The sequence below is a fragment of the Grus americana genome, chromosome 2 (genome assembly GCF_028858705.1).
Source record: "Grus americana isolate bGruAme1 chromosome 2, bGruAme1.mat, whole genome shotgun sequence".
Lineage (NCBI taxonomy): Eukaryota > Metazoa > Chordata > Aves > Gruiformes > Gruidae > Grus > Grus americana.
In genome coordinates this window covers 4,916,067-4,936,251 of record NC_072853.1, presented here as the reverse complement: position 1 = coordinate 4,936,251, position 20,185 = coordinate 4,916,067, and the positions used below count along the sequence as shown (strand labels likewise).

The window sequence follows — 20,185 nt, the reverse complement described above, 5'->3', positions numbered from 1 at the left end:
CCATCCCTCTGACCATCTTCATGGCCCTCCTCTGGACTCTCTCCAACAGCTCCATGTCTCTCTTGTATTGGGGACCCCAGAGCTCGATGCAGTACTCCAGGTGGGGTCTCACAAGAGCGGAGTAGAGGATCACTTCCCTTGACCTGCTGGTCACACCTCTTTTGATGCAGCCCAGGACACGGTTGGCTTTCTGGGCCGCAAGCTCACATGGCTGGCTCATGTTGAGCTTCTCATCAGCCAACATTCCTAAGTCCTTCTCCTCAGGGCTGCTCTCAATCCATTCCTCGCCCAGCCTGTAGTTGTGCTTGGGATTGCCCCGACCCATGTGCAGGACCTTGCACTTGGCCTTGTTGAACTTCATGCAGTTTGCATGGGCCCACCTCTCCAGCCTGTCAAGGTCCCTCTGGATGGCATCCCTTCCCTCCAGCGTGTCGACCACACAGCTTGGTGGTGTCAGCAAACTTGCTGAGGGTGTGCTCAAGCCCACTGTCCAATACCAACAGCTTCTCTTAGTTTGAAGACGCGGATATGCTAAACTGCTAGTGAAACACAAGGCATATGCCTCTAGCAACTCCATAACCTGGTACACTCCACATTTTGTTCGAACAATGTAAAAATTGGGGTTAGGCAGGTAAGATCGGAGAGTGGCAGAGGAGTAAAGAGAGTGAGCCACACAAGAAATGCTCTTCTTATTTTAAAAAAATCAAAGTATGTTGCACTATAAAAAAATTTTCCAAAGTTACCATAAATCAAAATGGTATCAGGAATGCTGCAGTGCTAGGCGATGCTTTAGCCCTAGAGCAATTCCCAAATGGGTATGCAGAACTACACTATTATTGAGAGGGTTGTTTTGCTTTTTTTAAAAAAATATTATTATTAAAAGTGCATGGAGCTCTGTGGGAAACTGAGGGCTGAATGCTGTCTGTTTGGGGGGGTGGGGTGGGGGAGGATGGGGGGGGTGTTGCCTGCAGTAGGATATGGAAATTGTGTGGCATTGCTCAATGCTTTGGTGAGGCTAGTACTTGCCAGCTTTTGGCGGGGTGGGGTGGGTGTGTAAGCTACTTGCACTCTAGCACAAAAATTGCATGTTAATTCTGTAGCGTAAACAGGGTGGAGGGCACCAAGATAGATCGCTGGGGGGCCATAAAGCACTGGCCGCCACACCAGTTGTGTTGGAGAGTCACAGAGCTGATCCCTGAGCTGGCATCTCTATTGTTTAACCCACCAGTACCATGGCTAAGGCCGAACAATACCTGGCCCAGTTACGTTACATGGGTCACAACCCAAAATGCAATGACCTCAGCCAGCCCTGGCAGAGAGGTCTTTATGCCAGACACGTATTTCGAGGTAAAGACATTAGGGCTGGTATGTTTTAGGGCGCACACCTTTATAGAAATTACAGTTCTGCTTAGTTTTAGCCCTGGCGGTTTCCACCGCCCATTGGGTAGCCAACCCAGTTGTCCATTCTGCAGAACTCTCTGAAAAGGGTATTTTTAAGCCAGTCCTGGAGCCAGACGTAGGTTATGAAGGACAATATCGATGAACGGTGCCAAAATAACCACCAGCCCCAAGTAAGTATCTCCCACCATTCATAACCCGCAGGGGGTGATCATTCCAGGATGTGTGGCACTTTGGTTCAGCTGCCACTCAGCTTGTCAAGGGATTGTTACTACTGACATTTAGTGGATAACACAGAAATTCTGCTTTTCGACACCCTAAAAAAAAAAAGAGGTTAAAAAAAAATAAATCCCCAACACATTCATCAGTCATTGCGCTATGGACTAGTACCTCGCAAGCCTGGGGAGGAGAATGTCTCAGTGGGATCAGCCGATGTGTGCAGGACAAAAACCGATGCCATGATCCAGTACGCGTGTGCCTGTGCTGACACAACTGGGAGCACTGGTATTGTGGGACTGAAGACAAAATATTTTTACTGGGATGTGATAGATCGTGTGAGGGTCAACTGAAGGGGGGAATTCCGCTGCTGCGGTAAAAGGCCAATGCAGTGCTTGACCATACTATCCACATACCTGGGCCATGTTCACAATGGCAGAGGTGTCCCCAGTCACAAGTAGCCCACACCAGCAGACTGCCATGCTTCATCGTCCTGCGACCTGCCGCATAAAAGGTAAAGGCTGATGTGTGGCTGAGGGAGGCCCTGCCGCTGAGTCACAAGGCTCAGAAAGGACCCCCTTGCTTTCTAAACTCCTTCTCAGAGAGGAGCCTAGGTGCAGCTAGGTCCAGTCTTGGTCTCAGACTTGGTCAATGGTTCATGTCTAAAGGATGAGATATATATATAGCCACATACCAGAGTCAAGGTTTGCCTGTCGGAGCCCCCCAAAGGACTTGCACTGACTCAGTTTCGCAAAGTTGAAACTAATAGAAAGTTTATTGAGGCGACAGACATAAAGAGTTCGGAATTGCCGTTGATAAATGCACTTACTGCAATAGCGCTAATATATGACTATGATTGTAATTATACTACTAGCAAAATACTATTCTGTTATTCTCACCAAAAAGGTGAAATCGCAGTGCTTACCAAGAAGGCGTCCCTGTCTTGGGTGGAGGAGAAGGAGCACAGCCCCTCGACTGCCTCTTTGGGGTCCGCAGTTTCTTCTCTTTCCCCCAGGGGGTAACTTCCTCAATGTCCTTTATACCCCAGCCTTAGCTGTTCTCTCCCCAGGGTGGTGTTTAACATGATTTGGGTGGAGAGTCGAGTACTATAGTCATATATGTATAGCATGTACTCCTAGCTCATTAGCGTGTTTAGGGGTGTCAACTTTAATATTCATTTCACAGATAATGAAGCAAAAGGTCTCCGGGCACCATGGCCTTCAAAATTCTGTGTAGAAACCATCTATCTGTTTATCCTGCATTCTCCAGCCAAAATAGGGTCACCCTGCTGCCCTAAGACTTGCTCCTTTGGCTGTTTCTCATATCAACCTTGCGGATCTCCATCCATACAACGTTTGTATAAGAGCGAAACGAACACTGGTGCAATTCCCACACAACCCAGGCTCATTCACGGCAGAGGGGAATTTCTGGCTTGGACCTGTAGCCCAGGCAGTGGCTATGCAGCCTGAGCTGAACCGGGCTGCTTAGGAAGAGACCTGGTACGAACCATGTCCTTGTGTTGGCCATGGCAGTCGCTTTCTCCCTGTAGCCAGGCTGCAAAAATGCTGCAGTGTGCACCTGGGGAGGAGGAGCAAGCACAGACGATGAGTTATGAGGTCCTTGCTCTACATAACTGGTGTCTTTGAATGTCAGACAACAGACGCGATTAGGAGGGAAAGCACAAGAAAGAAACATCCAGCTGGAGGGAGGAGGAGCCGTGTTCTTTAAGGAAGGGCACCCACAAGGAAAACCAGAAGGATGAAGCAATCCTCCAAGTGTTTCTTCCCATTGCACCCTGATTACCCCTGTTTCTGCAGGGTCTGCCCTGGGCTCCCTCTACACCCCCCATGGTGCTCGATTTCCTCTCAGCTTTCCCCTCCTGTCACACTTAGAGTCCGTCTACCGCAAAACTGATACAGATACTGAGAGACCAGTGTAGGAAGCGTGTGCCCAGGTGCTGGCAGTGGGGGCTGCAGGGCGGCCTGTGTGAGGAGAGGCCGGGGCTGCCCCGTGCTGCACACAGCCGGTTCCAGCCGGTCCCAGCCGGCTCCAGCGCCTGCCCCAGCGCAGGACACAGCTGAGCTGCAGGGGGGTATTTCCTGCAGGAGCTGTGGCTGTGGAGAGCCCAGGCGGGAGCAGGTTGTCCCTGAAGGACTGCAGCCCGGGGAAGGGCCCGCACTGGAGCAGGGAGACGTGTGAGGAGGGAGGAGTGGCCGAGAGGGGCTGGGATGGACCCACCGCAACCCCCATCCCCACCTTTGCGCCCCTCGTGGGGAGAGGAGTCGAGGGTGAGGGGGTGAAGGTGGGACTGGGAAAGGGGTGGGCGGGAAGGTGTTGTCTTTTTGTTTCTCCCCACACAGCTCTATTTTATTTGGCAGTAAATGATATAATTTTCCCCAAGTTGAGTCTGTGACAGTGACTGGTAAGCAATCTCCTTGTCTTTATCTTGACCCATAAGCTTTATCTCTTATTTTCTTCTCCTTGTCCTACTGAGGTGGGTGAGAGAGCTGGAGGGGGGGCTGCTGGCCCCAAGGTCAACCCTCCACAAGCAGAAATTCCAAACCAGCACGTTAACACTGGGTTACACACAGAAGGAAATACATTTCCAGTAAGATCAGATGTGGACGTAAACTTACCAGTACTGTGGGACACCCGCATAAGATGTCAAATGACACATCCCAGTCCCCACGCAGCCCACCTTGATCCCTTGCAGTAAATGCAAAACCACGCTCACAAGCCATTACAAAGCTCCAGCTACAAACTGTACCATTTAACGGGCACTTCCTCAGGCTGGTCCAGAAGTGACCGAGGAGCCTTCAAACCAAATGAAGCACATGTGCAGACTCTGCCTTACTCCAGAATTGGACAATTTGCATCCGCTAAGCTCTACAGCTGAAACAACTGGGAAAGCAAGAAAAAGTGATTATTTCGGACTTGTCCCTTCACAGCTCTGGGTTTTCTTCCTCACCAGCACCCAGCTCTCCACTGCTGATTAAGATCTCAAGCAGATGATGCACAACTTGGGCCTCTGTGGTCCCTCTGTTTTGCCACAACTGCCCTTACTTGAAGGACTTTTTTCCCTCCTGCCAACCCTTTAGGTGAGTTTACTGCTGACAGACCATGCATCAAAACTGTGAGCACTTCAACCACCACAGCCTGGGCTGACGCAGCCTCTTCCTACACCCAAAGGAGGAACAGGAAAGTCCATGATGCCAAGGAGAACCTTCAGAGCTTTCCAGTGCCTGAAGGATCAACTCCCTATCTATCCATATTTAGTACGGGAAACTTCACTATAAATGGCTAAATCTTGACAACATTACAGGCATCCTAAACAGGGGGTTATAGTGGAAAGCTGCCGGTTTTGCTTATGAGACACATTGATTTTTCCTTTTTTAGTTTTCAAAGTTTACAGTCGCTGAACGTTCGTGCGCTGCGGGGAAGGCAGGTGCGAGGCAGGAAGCTGGTGGTACTACTAGGAGTATCTTGGCCCATTTAAGGTGTTCAGGGATTTTAGACAGTGGAACACAGGCCAGGGGACACTTCTCAGGATGATTCTATCATTATATACGTATTTCTATTCCCCCCCCCTCCCACCCCCATACTAGTTTGTGAGCTCCTTTTCCCCCAGCCAGGGCTGCTCAAAGGAGATGAAGCTTCCTAAGCTTGCAAAAATGACAAAGAACTGTGGTTACTAACTATAAACTACCATATTTCATCCCTCTTAGAAGTTTCTGGTGGGATGATGAACATGTTCTGTCAGTTAGTGAGGTCACAAGAACTTGAACACCATTCTGGCTTCATTCAGCCAGAATCCTTGATGGGGACTTCAGAGCTGCCAAAATTTGCCACAGCCATCTCCAAGGCCTTGCACCTGCCAAAACTTGTTGCCATCACAAAATCGGTAAGCGGTATTTGTTTTCCCCCAAAAGCCTGACGCAGAGCAAAACCATGTCCAATTCAAAGTAATATTTCAAAAAGAAGGGGAAAAAAAAAAATAAAGCTCTGCCTGAAGTGGAAGATACATCTATGACTTTATTTCATGTTATTGAGTAAAACTAATCTGTGTTTGCAGGTTGGGCTCCCAACCAGAGCTCCTCTGCATACTTGGAATTCTTTCTGATACCCAATTCACTTGATGCTTTATAATAAAACACCAAGTGCTTACTTCGATTCTATTTAAAAATTGATTGCTGTAGGTATTCAACTCAGCAACAAAAGGATGGATTTCAGGCAAGTGGTTGCCAAAATGCTGACCTTCCATAAATGATTTTTAAGACGCCGAGTTCAAAGCAGCACATACTGCCTCTGGAAATCTGGGCAGAGAGCAGGTGTAACGCAAGGGAGGGCGATGGGACTAGGAGAACTTTTTGGCTTTCAGGCAACAGAGATCTTACCTCTCATCACAAAAAACCCCCTCCCAGACCAGCACATTTAAATTTGGATTACAATTTGGCAGAGCAGAATTCGGTATAGCATAAGGGTCTCTGCTCCAGGCCAATCTCCAATCTGCCACCGGGACTTTTAACAACTGTTTCTGAGCTACAGACTCATGCGATCAAGAATTTTAGATTCAATTCTGACCTCTGGCAGTGAGAAGAACAGCATCACTGCTGCAAAATAACTGCTTTTTGCATAGTAGACAGGGACTTTTTACCTACGTCCTGGGATTTCTCTATTCAGCAGCTCTCCGCTCCCGAGACGTCCTCCCACCGCTCTTCTCTACTTGCTGTGGAAAATTATTTAGGCAACGAATACGTCCCGCTGTATGCTCACAGAAAAAGCAAGCTCACAGTGCACAAGTAACTGCAGAAAATGGCCGAATTAAAGAAAAAGACATCAAACCAACTTGTAAAGATGAGGAATTTTATTTTATTGACATACTATGAGGCAAAACAAAATTGACACCATACAAAATAACTTTATAAAATATCATTCACATCATTATTTTGTCAGGAATTACAGCATTCTGAGCTTGTTACAAGTCTTACGTTTTGAGGTGAAAAACACTATGCTAAATCTTTAGTATTAGTTGTATATATACAGTAAGAAACCAAAACAGAAACTGTTAGGTTTTTCATGAGTTTATTGCAAAAGTAGTGCAAACTATTTTACCTTGCAAGCTGTAAAACAAACTTGGAAAAGGACCCACCTAAGCTTAAAAACATGACAATAAATGCTCAAATTTCACAGCCTTTGAAGCTTCCTTCAACAGTTCTCAACAAAGAAATTCCCCATCTCTGCACATTTTTAGATTTTTACTGACTCGGAAACGAAGAAGTAGACAACGCACCCACACTAGCAAGCGGCCAGAGAGCAGGACGGATCCTGCTCCGACATGGGGCGCAACTCTTACCGAAGCCGGCGTTTGGGCAATTCGACGCGCAGCGCGGCCGAGCCCGTGTCTCGCCGCTTCTCCATCACCCCCAAAACACTGACCAAGTTTGGTCAGTTTGGTTCTCCTCCGTTAATAAGCTGCCCCTCTCCACACTTGTATTTGAGAAAAGAGTCAAGAAAGCAGTACGAGCAAAGAAAAACAAAAAAATTAAGGATTAGGAACATGTATTGTCCGTTTTAGAAATATAGTATCCTTTTCCCCGAAGTCTACGTAAAGCGTTATTTCCTCGTGGTCCCCCTCCCCCTTGCGTACACGATGCAGGGCAAATCCCATCCCGAACTACTGCATGAAACCAAGGAAGGATACTACATTCTACGAGATCAACAGAAAACAACGGTCTAAAATGCTAACAGGGTCCCCCAAAGCAAAACAGGTAGCTAGTAATACTACTAAAAAAAAAATAATAAATCAAACAAATGCTACATGAAAAATGTTAAAGGAACAAAATGCAGCATATTCAGGCTCTTTTTTTTTTTTTCTTGAGGTACCTATATAAATATTACCTTCTGCCCAAAGTACTATTTGTTTTGTTAAAAAACTAAAGTCCTTATCGTGAGCCAATTGCAGGGCATACATTATTATTGAGAAAGTGCAACCATGCTGATAATTTATATGCAGCATATTAAAGGATGATTAGGCTTTAGAAAATATAGCTTAAGTATAGACCTGATGGAGCAGTTTTATAAAAACATTTAACAGAGGCATTTTCCTTTTGTTCGAGTCTCTCTGCAGCAGAAAGCCTTAGGAAACAGTTTTGAAGTCCTGCCACAACGGAATGTCAGCACTTTTACAATTCCATATATAGATTTTTTTTTTTTCTTTAATATTTAAACTAAATACAATTTTACAGAAAAGATTCTCCCTCTGTATTAGGTACTGGTAAAAAGTCAATTTTTTTTTTTAAACTTCAAAAAATGATAGCATATCACAACTTAAATTTTTCCAAAACGGAATTATTTTTTAAGTAAAAAAGTTCACATAGTAGAAAAACTTACACATAGTTGTAAACTGTTACATACAAACCAGTGGAAAAGTCAATGACATTTTATTCCCTTACCCTTACAGGTATCGCTTCATTTCATATATATACCTACACACACATGCACATACATAAAATTGTGTACTACGTGTGTATGTATATATGCATACATGATAGATACAGAGATGTATACATCCAGGGTTGGGATTATAGATTTCAAAAAAATTCTTTATTGGGTATTTGTCTTTGCCTAGGTCTGCTGTGATACTGTACATTTTATGACTTGATACACTGAAAAATATTTGAAAATTTGCTAAAACTATGTTTTGTGGCTTTTTTTTTTTTTTTTTTTACACTCTGTGGTTAAAATTCATTTGCTGTTTTTAATTAAGAATATGACTTTTGATTGTTATGCACTGGGGAAAAAAAACACAAAGGCACAAAGAATACAACTCAAATACGATATTGTTGTCTCTGAACAATAAACCCAGAGGTTTTGGTTCGCAGAACGCTGCCTCCGAAGAGGTCAGTCATCACACGCAGTTTGGTCGCTTTTGCCAATCTCATCGACAATTTGAGAAAATAGCACCCAACTGTTTAAATGAGGTAGATCCAAATCGGGAAAAAAAAAAAAGCAAGCTGGGTCCCCAACATGTTATTTGCCTCTATTTAAAATGTTTTAAGGATTATATGTCAGTCGTAAGAAGTGGAAAACGATGGCACTATCCGAAGCAAGCGCAGAACTCAAGAACAGCTTCCCCCCCCCCCCCCCGACGTAAATTTAAGTGTGAAATCACAATCCTCCTTCAGGCAGAGATTTCCTAACAGGGGGAGGGAGGAGAATACGTTCAACGACAACATTAAAAAAAAGCTGAGATTTGAGAAAGCCCGTTTTCGGTAGACTGCCAGAGAAACGTCCGAGAGCCCAGTTTCTGGAGAGCAACAGTGACAGCCAGTGCCTAAAAGGTCAGTCACAGTATTACAGATCTGCAAGTTTCCCTTTAGTTCTCAGGTGAGAAAACTTCATTTTCTACTAGTTCTGCTTTCTAGGAACATCCTGCTCTCATTAAACAGTATTTTTGCATACTCTGAGAAAAATCTGACAAATTGATCGTTTTGTTAAGGCTTAATTTAAAGTGGCATCGCCACACAGCATCATGCAAATGTTAAACTACGTTAGCAAGATACATACAATGTATTTAAACTATACACACCTACGTGAAACCTCATCCTTGGAGTAACATAAAACGATGCTTACAATCTATGCGGTAAATTCTATAATGCTGTTGATGCATTGAAAAGTCAATTTGAGGGTATTTCTGTCTGCTTTTTATATCACAAGTGCTACTCTTTCCCAAACAGCACTACATCATTTATATATTGCAAGCACAAGACATTTTAATACAGATGCAACACACGTACAAACTAGTCAACATACATTTAGTACCACTTGAAACGAGGCCCTTAACATCGTTATATTTCTTTTTTTTTTTTCTCTTCTCAAAAAATAGCAAACTTTAAATGGTCATAAAAACATTTTGATTCAAGGGAACATTTACAATATGAAATTTCTGAATTGCTTTTTGGTTCTTTTTTTTTTCAGTTATTTTATAAAAATAAAAAAATCAAAAACTATTAAACAAAAGATTAAAATCTTAACAGATGTCAGTTCAATCTGCAATGTACCAAAATTAAGGGAAAAAAAATTGGATTTAATCAATACATTCTGTTTTCCATCTCACCCTCCCAAGTTAACCACTTTGCTGCACAGAAATCTGGGACTGGATCTTTACTTATGAACAGCCCTAAATTTTGAGATTTTTGTGACTGTACAAACTAATGAAGTACTGCAGAAGCCAGTGAAATTGTGCTTATTATTTCCAGCAAAATACTGCCATTATCTCTTTTATAAACAGTCTATAAACAGTCCCGCTTTCCTTTAACGTACGTGTGTGTATACAGATACACACACACATGGATATACACACCTACATAGATATATCAAATCTACTAAGCTGTATCAACAAACTACAGAAAATAAATGGCGAGAATCTTCAGGACAGCACGTAACTTTGCCGGCTATACTTCACCATTGCACCTAACTTAAAATTTGATTTTCCAAGACACGTAATTCTGAAGCTTACTTGTTCTATTATTTTTTCCCCTCTTTTCTTTCTTTTCTTCCCACCCCTGAACAAATGTCTTGCTTTCCCAAACAGTCTACTAGTAATTATTCCTTCAGTAAACTTTCTTAAGGAAAAGTACATAATATCTAACACTCCCCCCCCACAATGTACTCAAATTATTTACTCAAATTATTTCTACTGCCCAAAACTAGGTAATAAAGAATTGGGGAAAAAAGCAACAATCTCTTGGTGGGAGACATTCTGGGGATTCAACACTGACAGACAACTGAAGATGAGTTAAAGATTCAAGTCGGTCAGGTAATTAGAGACATGTTATTTACTTGAAAATAAAATTGTAAATGAGATGAGCCATTTAAGAGATCAGGCTTGGTAAGTTCATGAGAAAACAGGGTAGACATCTTATTTTTTATAGCACAGAAACAGGGGGATTGAGCATCTCACACTTGATGCAGAATTAACTCTGGTGAAATCTAGAAACAAACTTCTTTGTATATTATGTTGATATACGATAGGTTTGATCCTACCCACAGCACATGATCAAGTAGCTGAGATTTTTGGGGTGCCCATAAAGCACAGACCAGATCTGCTTTGAGTCAAGTACACGGCAAGCAAAAATGTGCAATTTTACGTATACTGGCATGAGTGAAGCTTCCTCTTTTCAAGGATTTAAAAAACAGGAAAAGCTGAAAAATACAGAATAGAGTCCACATTAAATGAATTTTTTTTTTTCTCTCACAGGAAATCTAACCTAACAAAGCAAATACAAAGAGCACCAGCCAGGGGATTAGAAACTCCCAAGCTCGCTTGCTGACCTTTTCACAATTCATGCTTGCCAAGCACATTAAAAAAAAAAACAACCCATAAAGTGGCCAGAAAAGTTTAAATTTCTATTTCAGGGACAATTCCTAGGTTTGCTCCCAGGTTATTCAATATCTGTAATCCCTGCTGAGGATTAGATAGTAGTTATTCCAGCAGGTGGTTTAGTTGTACTTAGAGAAGGGGGGGAAAAAATAGCCAAACTGAAGCAGACCAGTACAACAGCACATCCAAAGTGTGTGTGTAGGACGGGAGGAGGGGGAGAAAACCTGTGTGCTCCGAACAGCCGTCTAAAAATGAGTATGCGCTTTAATACAGATTTATAATGCGAATGTTAGGCTCTTCAAAACAACTGAAGTAGGTTAGTTGGTTGAAGAGTAACCACAGGTAGTTTTAAGATGCATCTGTTGAGGCAGCGCATGGACAAATTCAAAGCAATTACTCTTTTGAGGAGATTTAGAAGGGAGGGAGTAGCCAGGCTTCATCTTGTGCTGCGGGTCCACCTCCGCAGCGCTGCCACGTGCAAAACTCCCAAGACTAGCGCTTGCCAACCTCTCACACCTCCAAGTTCAGCGAATGGCCCCGTCCTTGCTCCAACCAAGCCCAAAGCCCTCAGATACGGAGGGCTGAAACCAGAAGTCAACTGGAGGGAACGGCCTACCAGTATTCCCCTTTTTGGGAGGGGGCCGATGGATGTTGTGTGGGGTGGGGGATCTGCGAGGGGCTGTGCCACACCTCTGGCTGCACTCAGGGGCCTCTCACAGGGAAGCCAAAAGGAAACCCAAGAGAGTATTATTTAACTGTCACCTTAACAAGAGATTAATTAGCGGCGTTGCAAGAAAACGTTTTCCCTCGCCTCCTTATCTCATTTCCACATGGGATGGGGTAGCTGGCATAATGCAGATGGGGTTTCTCGTTGATGTAGGCATGACAAGCAGCTGGCCAAGGACTCTTTCCTCACTTAAAACTTCCCAATGCTCCTTCTAGACCAAGTCTAGAAAGCACACAACGTTCTTCTGGTTGCTTTACAAGGACATGCTCACGGAGAAGCGTGTTCAGCATGCCTGCACAGTGAAACCCCTCCCAGGCCACAGCAACGGCAATAGTGTCTATGGATCCATCATGTAAGAAGTAGTGAAATATTGTATGAAAAGCAGCCATTTAGCCTAGAGCAAAACCCTGCGCTTCATGCTTTTGCGGGGAGCTTTGTTAAATTATAACTGAGACCTGAACAAAAAATGTGGGGTTCTACCCCGTTCAGTTATTAGCGAGCTTAGTTATTCAGTCACTCTTCATCACTCGAGAAGAATCGGCTTCCAGAAAGTCAGTTCAGCAATCCTCCCTGCCATCAATAAGCTTCCTTAGTGTCTACGCTCAAAGATTAAGAGAATGAAATTGCAGGTAGCGTATAATCCCAGCAAATTTGCTTCTGAGATGCCAACATCTGTAGCATAAAGCGCAGTTACTTTTAAATTTAAAAAAAAAATCTATAACACTGCTATGAAACCACACCAGCGCGTTGTGCTTAAACAGGTAGCATTTCTGTCAGCAGAGTGGTTAATTATAAAATGAGGAAGCTTGTCTGGATTCCTTGTAAACAAAATCTGATGTATTAACACAGTTTTCTACAGTTTCATTTCAGGTCGTTTAAAGCACCTTTAGGCTGCGTGCACTTATTTCAAGGCTGAGTTACGACCAAGGCTTTGCACGTAACTGACGCTAAATATTCACAATATGAACAAACTCAAGGTTGGGGGTTGTTTTTTGGTGTTTTGTTGGGGTTTCCCTCCATTTTTAAGTTTATTATGATCTGATCAGGGAATATAGTATTTTTACTGTTACAGTCTTATGCCAACTTATCTAAAAAATATGTTAAAAAAATACTACAATACATAATTTTTGCCTCGGATTCGAAATATATTTCAAGCACCTTCATGTCCTTTTCAGTGAAAGCATGACAGTTTTCAGCCAATAGCTAAAGTATGAAAACATTTTTCATTGGAAACAACAGTATACAAATTCAGTGAGTGCAGGGACAGGTTATAGAGGGAGTCGCTGCTATCGAGTAATCCTGACCAAAAAGCCAACGTGCCAGATGTGCGATTTGCCTCGCCATTTCTGATACCTTAACACACAACACAAGCCACATCTATGCCTCAGGAAGACAGAAGGAGCGACGAGCAGCCGTCCAAGATCACAGTATGGCACCGCTAGTTCTCCGGCAAGAAACAAAACCAGTAAAAATACAGTTCGTTTGGGAGCATTTTGGCTGCTTAGTAGTAGGTTCACTTTAAAAATTAACTCATCTGTGGAGAAATACAGGAGGTAGCCTTAAACTGCATCTGCTTGCTAACTGAAGAGTATTACAAAACCACCTTTTGTAGTGATTTGGCCAAGCCATTACATTCATATTAACATTTCAGGCAAAAAAACAATCACAGAAAAAGCAACTGAAACACACTAAATGAGATAAAACGGATTATATGCCACACCAAGCACACACAAACTGTCCCCCCCATATCCTTCGGATTAAAACCACCTCTGAGGAATGCATCTTTCCAGTCATTAACCCTCACAAACAGGAGGCAAAACTTGCTGTTTCGCATCCTAACGCTGGACGAGTCTGGGTCTCTCCTGTCCCCGAGGGTTACAGAAGCAAAAGGCAATTACTGATGGGTAGGAGATCGATGGCTGTCTCATGTGGGCAATCAGGGAGGCAACACTATTTCTTAGTTCAGCGCACTAAAACATGCACCGCACACAGCATTCCCACGCCCGTGGAGGGACAGAGAGCAAGACATTGTAACTTGGATCCCAAATCCCTATTATTCAACTAATGCTGCTGCACAGACCAGTTCTTCTTCATACAATACAAGAATCAGATGCTGGAAGAAGCAAGGAGAACACGTTAACAGCTACAGCTGATAGTCCGGATATTACGCTAATGCTATTAGTCATCTAACAGTGATATCAAAGATTGGCATTTGAACGTTGCACAGACAACAAGCACAGTGATAGCTTAAAAACTGTCTTTGTATCTTTATGGTGTGGGAGAAATGTGCATACAAGAGAGAAGGAAGAAATATTTTATAAATTCAGATGAACCCTAAGTATTTCCACTGTAATAAAGCAACTGTGCCCTTGGATTCATACCATAATGCAAACAGAAAGTATAACAACATTTAAAACCAAAGCTTGTATCTCAATACTGTAAAATATGGCAGTATTTCTAAAAATATAAGAACGAGAAGGAATGGTATCCACAGCATTTCAGTATTTGCTATACATAGCACTATTTACAGTATGTTCAAACAGCAGATGCAAAAAAGAAGTCTTACAGTAAAAAGGGAGTTTAAAAAAAAATCAGTGCAATTACCTTCTACTTGAAGTTTTCTTTAGAAAAGACTGCATGTATGCATCAAGAAGCATGTTACCAAACGTAATATAAAAGTTAAAAAAAAAATTGAGTGCGCCACACCGCCAGGATAAATACACCAAAAGAGATGCTACTGTAGGAGAAAAGTATTAATAGGAAAAAAAATGTGATTTTTCACATTTTCACTGGTATCGAGTGTGAAAAATACTGAGTGAAAAACTTTACATTCCTTTAATGTGTAAAAGATCTCTTAAAAAAAAAAAGTCCCTTATGGTTATTTATGCCACCAGAGATGCTTACTGGATTACGTCAAGAGGCAAGTATGTCCATCTAAATCTCCAAAGCTCCCAGTCCTGCATTTCTAGTCCTTGCAGTTTTGAATAAGCACGACCTGCAGAACCAACCTGTTTTCACCCCAAAATATCAACGTTCTTCCTCAAGAAGAAACAATCTGCAGGTACACTAAAAAGCCTAGAGCAATCTGCTAAATTTGGCTGGGGGTGTATTAGCGCAGACCTTCCTCCTATCCTTGCTCTCAAGTTAAATTTTAGAGATTGATTGGCATGAGAAAGACAGGGGTTTCTACAGGCGAGACGCAGGTGACCGCCGTATTTGAGGAATCTACCGCTGCAGTGAAGAAAACAGTATTGGTACCAATGCGCAAAGCCCTCCAGATCACAATCTGCTATTTAATAGAAAGCCTTTGCGCACGTACATCTTAAACTTTTATCTAAAGTTTCAGAAGCATCTTAACTCGATTAGAAACTTCAATCTTTTCAAAAAGTAACCTAGGCACACAAAAACCTAAACCCCCACACCTACCCCCTCAAAAGTTTAAATTTAAAATCCTTGTGGAAATATTCCCTCTTGTCTTAGTTATAAGAAGTGATATACTATCACCTGAACACAACTTATGTTAAAAATGGACAAAGGCTGCAGGTGTTATTGAGAGTCAGAATTAAAGCTAAACCTTAACAACCTTTTTGCTTTTACAATCAGGGAACATTGTCTGGAGGCCTGGATGAAGATCAAAAATACTTATTATGGATTTCTTGTTTGAAGAATAAAAGTTGCCTGTAGATTTTCCATGCTGGCTCCAGCAGATTAAGACACACCACCTTTCCCTAACGACTCACCCAAAACCTGACAGATCTAGGAACAAGGAAATGAATATGCCAAAGCTTCTGTAACACGGAAGATCATTGATTGTAATTCAGCAAACCAAATACAGTTGCTGAAATATTCTAACCCAAACCAAGCCAAAATGAGTTCTAATAAAAACAAGTGATCTCACTCCATACCTCAGTGCATATATACAAACTGAAAGTGTTAAGATTGCATAGGGCTATCTTGAATGCCAAACATGTAAGGCAGAGACAAATCCACCTACTTCCAACATTTCACAACGGGACATCTCCTCCTAAGGACCAGCTCAACTGTGTGTCCTGGGTGCCAGAAGAGGTGGAGTGGACATGTTATAGTATTCAGCCACGGGAGCAGAAATTTCCAAAACCAAGCAAACCTTATTACTGCATTATATCTCCTACATTAAACCAACCAACCAAACAACCCACAACAAAGAACAAAAGACAACTTGTAAGCATTTTATCTTTGTTGGTATTATTTTTCACCTCCCAAAAGGAGCATTTCACGCTCACTGCTGCTGGTTTTGGAGGGTTCCTACAGAACCAGGTGCTTCAGAAAGGCTCCCTGAAGATGTCTGGTCCAGCCCCCTGCCTAAAGCAGGTCCAGCAAGCCCAGACAGGGCGAGGACCTGTTCAGCCACGTTTGAGCCTCTCTGAAGTCAGAGATTCTACAACCTGTTTCAATCTTTGAATATTTTTGTTTCAATAGTGTTACCATTTCATTAAAAAAAAAAAAAACCTCTCGAGAAAACTAATCCATAGCAGGCAACTCATTAACATCTGTTCATCTCTCAAGCACACTCCTTTAAAACAAAAGAAATACTGCAGTACTGGCAGTGGTCAGTTTGTCCATCACACCGCTCATGGCTGCAATGGGAGTAAGATATTTTTGTCACCGGCATGCAATTACTATCGGTTTTCAGACTGCTAAGCACCAGGATCGCCTGCACCGACGACCAAATTCAAGCAAAAGGTCATTGCCAGGAACATAACGGAGAGCAAGAGGAACGCAAGGGGTGAGGTCCCGCCCAGCGCTCTTTTTGCAATGGGAGTCGTGCAACTCCTTTGCACGGGCTGAAAAAAAAAAACCCAAAAACAACTGCCAGAGGGTAATGCACATTTGGTTATTGCTGACCTGAGCTGCATAGTGACTTAGTGGTTATAATTGTCAACGTCAACTGTGACTTCAACAGCAGAAATGTGTGCGAGAGAGAGACATCTTGAGCTTTGTGTTTACCTGAGATATTGCTGTTCTTACAACACAGATGGGAGGTAAGGCGGGGGGGAAGACTAGGGTTTTAGGTGTTCGTGGTGGGCTTTTTTTTTTTGACAGGAGGCATTTTTAAATACCTAATTTATATTAAAAATATTCCCAGAAAGATAGCTGCTGGGCTTATAGCACACTGTACTTTTCAAAGTATATACTTAATCAAAAGTTTTTTAGAAAAATGCTTTAAATTATTCACTAATTCACCACTTGTGGGAGGTGGGAAGGGAAAGGAGGGAGAAATCAAGCCATGAAGAATTAGCAGTATTAGAGGCTTAAAAGAGATCTGTAAAAGGTAAAAATGTCCCTAGCCTAAAATGCATATAACCATCCCAAGTTCTTCATACTCAGGGAAGGAAAGCTACACAAAATTTCTGTTCATTCCAAAAGGATACACAGACAACAGCTGCTCTCAGATTAAGGGTCTGTGTAATACTCCTTCACAAAAAGGAGCTGCAACGACTACTCCAGCCCAAAGAATACATCCCAAATGGGATGCAGTGAAGTCCCACAGTCTACTTCAGAAATAAGATTTGAGGTTAAGACAGATTCTGCCCTCCTCACACCATCTGACCACCTGTATAAAGTCATTTATTCCAGATCTGTGCAGAGAGGAAACAGGAGAATGGATTTCACATCCAAGAGGTCTCTCTATAACAAAGAACAAATAAACTAAATGGCATCTTAAAATGGTTAATCTTTTCCCTACTTGTTAAGAATAATTCATATAAAAAATAATTCTTATATAAAACTCTGCCGAATTAAAATCTTCACTGAAATCTGAAACTTCTCAAGCAAATGCAGAGAGAAGTACAACATACCCACTGTGGAAAAGCTTTTGTGGTTTAGCGGTATTTTAGGGGACGTATGTACAACCTGGCTGGAACACAGAAAGATAAGACAAAGCGACCTAGAATTTGCTTTCTGTTATACCAGCGTAATTGAAAAGCTGGATTTCCATAACTATGACCAAGAAGAAGATCTGACCCAGCAGCCTAATCACTGAATTAGAGTAATACAAATACAATTAATCTATTAAGAGGTTTTACACTGTTATTTCACCTAAACACCACCACCAACCAACACACTGCTACAAGGTGAAGAGTTGAACTTGCACAAAGTTATGTACCTAAAACGCTTTATGCAGCAAAGGTTGGGCATTTTCTAGCTTATTCAACAGCAACCGGTTATAGTCTATTCGTTATATGGCACAGACCTCTGTTTGGTTAAAGCTACTCGCCCATCTCAGTGGCTAGAGGTAAATGTATTCAAAACAGTGACTGAGCATCTGCTAAGAGAAGGGAAAAGATGAAGCAAAATGAATCAGTGGAAAAGAATGAAATTTTAAAAACCTGCCTCTTAGCATGTATTTCAGTTCTCTTATGAAAAAGAAACAAAATCAAGTCAGCATAAACAAGTTTCCTGGGCTTTCTCCATTTCCGTCTAAACCTGTTTGTGGCATTGTAATTAGTGCAATGGTTTACATATGAATTATGGTTTTTTTATGAACCCAGTGTGCAAACTAACAGAAGCATTTGTCTAATAATTATCAGTTTTAATTAATGCTTCTCCTAAGAGAATGGCAAAACTCTCACATTTACTATTGACCTTATGCATAATGAAGAGAGTTTCACCTCCCTTCATAAGTAAACTTCAGTTTCCTAAGATTTATCTTTACTGCATAGATTCTCTGACTTTGTCTAAATTACAAACAGTGAGCCACTCCCCTCTATTAGAGCTCCTGCTTCACCAATATTCAACATATAAATAAAATACAATTGTTTTGTGCTTGAATGAACGTAGAATGTTGGTCTTGTGTGCGTCTCTGAACTGCACAGGTAAAACCTGCTATGTTGTGTGCACGCTTAAAAAGCCTTTCTGCAAATTACAAGCTATACAATATACACTGTATGCATCTCTGAACTCTCACATCAAAGTCAATTGCATATTTTTGCATTTGAATAGTAATGTCCTCACAATAAGGTTTTAATTTCTAAATCCAAAGCATTCTCGATATGTGAACAGAAGTATAATGAGCATTCCTTAGTAAATAAAAATAAATAATAGCATCTAGTCTATGACATTAATACTGTGAAACATATATAAAATTTACATTAACTCAAACAACAGTGAAAAAGGATTGTACTGTATTTATCACCACAGACCCGTATTTTTTAGAGACTTTGGAAAGTAAGTGTCACAGTCCTGTATGACAAATTCTAAAGTTAGCTGTCAGTATGGTTTAAAAAAAAAATTCTTTACAAATTTTTTTTTTTAAATGGCACATTTTCTTTTGCCAATCTAACTGGACCTATTAAAAGCTTAGGTACAAGTTCGTTCTTTTTTAAAATTCTTCTTTAGTCTATGAAAAACATTTTCAAATGCAGCACAATAAAAAACATTCAAGAACAAGCTTCAGAAAATACATTTGCCCTTAGACACACAGAGAATAATCTTTAAGACAGTTGAAAACCAGGATTTTGTCACTCTCTCCTTTTGAAAATAAAAATTTCGTAAATGCATCTAGAATAGTCAAGGCTTCATAAACAGTCAAAAAATGCTTTGCTTTCCTTTGTATTAAAAGCTAATTCACAGCATTTTAGCCCATCAACTTTAGTATTAATTAGATCTTTCCAAATTACTAAAAGCAATTCAATGAATAGCAAACTGAATGAGGAGTTTTGTGGGTTGGGTTGTTGTTGGTTGGGTTTTTTTTTTCCCCTAAGCCCTGAGATCACAGCTCTTGATTTTATTATAAAATATGGGTCTGTTTTATACCAAGCAGCTTAGAGATTTTTTGGCAAACTACATTTCCAACAATAGCGGGGTTTGGTACAAGAATGCAGTTCGTAATCAAGTCTGAAATTCTGGACGGAAGGCTTTCTTGCAAATGGGAAAAAAAAAATATTAAGATGCATCACTCATTGCTGGCTGTCACTGTAGCTTGGGCAACTGTTGGTCTAAGTGCAGCTGGTCTCATGTGAATCCAACTCTGTATTGTACTGAGTCGCTAAACATTAAAACATGTCAAGCAAAGTACATAGTGCGCAACGTGTCCTGATGAACTTGAACTGCTTTAGCAAGTGCTTGATGATCTCTGCCATTACTCTGACCGGAAGTGTGGCTTCCTTCAGCACTGAAAGAGAAAGGAGGTGGGGGGGAAAAAAAGAAGGGGAAAAAAAAAAAAAAAAAAAAGAGAGGTTGGGGGGGAAGGCAGCAAATCCCTATTTCATCTGCCTCTCCTTGCATATTATGTTTTCATATCATTCATTTCTTCTGAACAGAACAGTCAAAAGGTAATTACCCTTAACACACCACTGAAGTTCGGAAACAAAAAGCAGAGAAGCATACAGGAACATCTGCTTTGATTCCACAATATAATTCAGTGGCAAGACCAAATTTACCCTCAGACTGCTAACTGAGGATATCACTGACCCCAGAATTAA

At 41.7% G+C, this 20,185-nt stretch overlaps 1 protein-coding gene across 4 annotated transcripts in view; it reads right to left on the bottom strand.

Moving 5' to 3' along the window:
- Nucleotides 1–6,463: 6,463 nt before the first annotated feature.
- Nucleotides 6,464–20,185, bottom strand: part of AGO2 (argonaute RISC catalytic component 2) — a 69,968-nt gene continuing 56,246 nt past the window's right edge. For all 4 annotated transcript variants that reach the window (XM_054814494.1, XM_054814492.1, XM_054814491.1 and 1 more), the window contains one exon: nt 6,464–19,875. In XM_054814494.1, the coding sequence (XP_054670469.1) occupies nt 19,767–19,875 (109 nt within the window). In that variant the 3' untranslated portion in view covers nt 6,464–19,766. The remainder of the gene's footprint in view (nt 19,876–20,185) is intronic.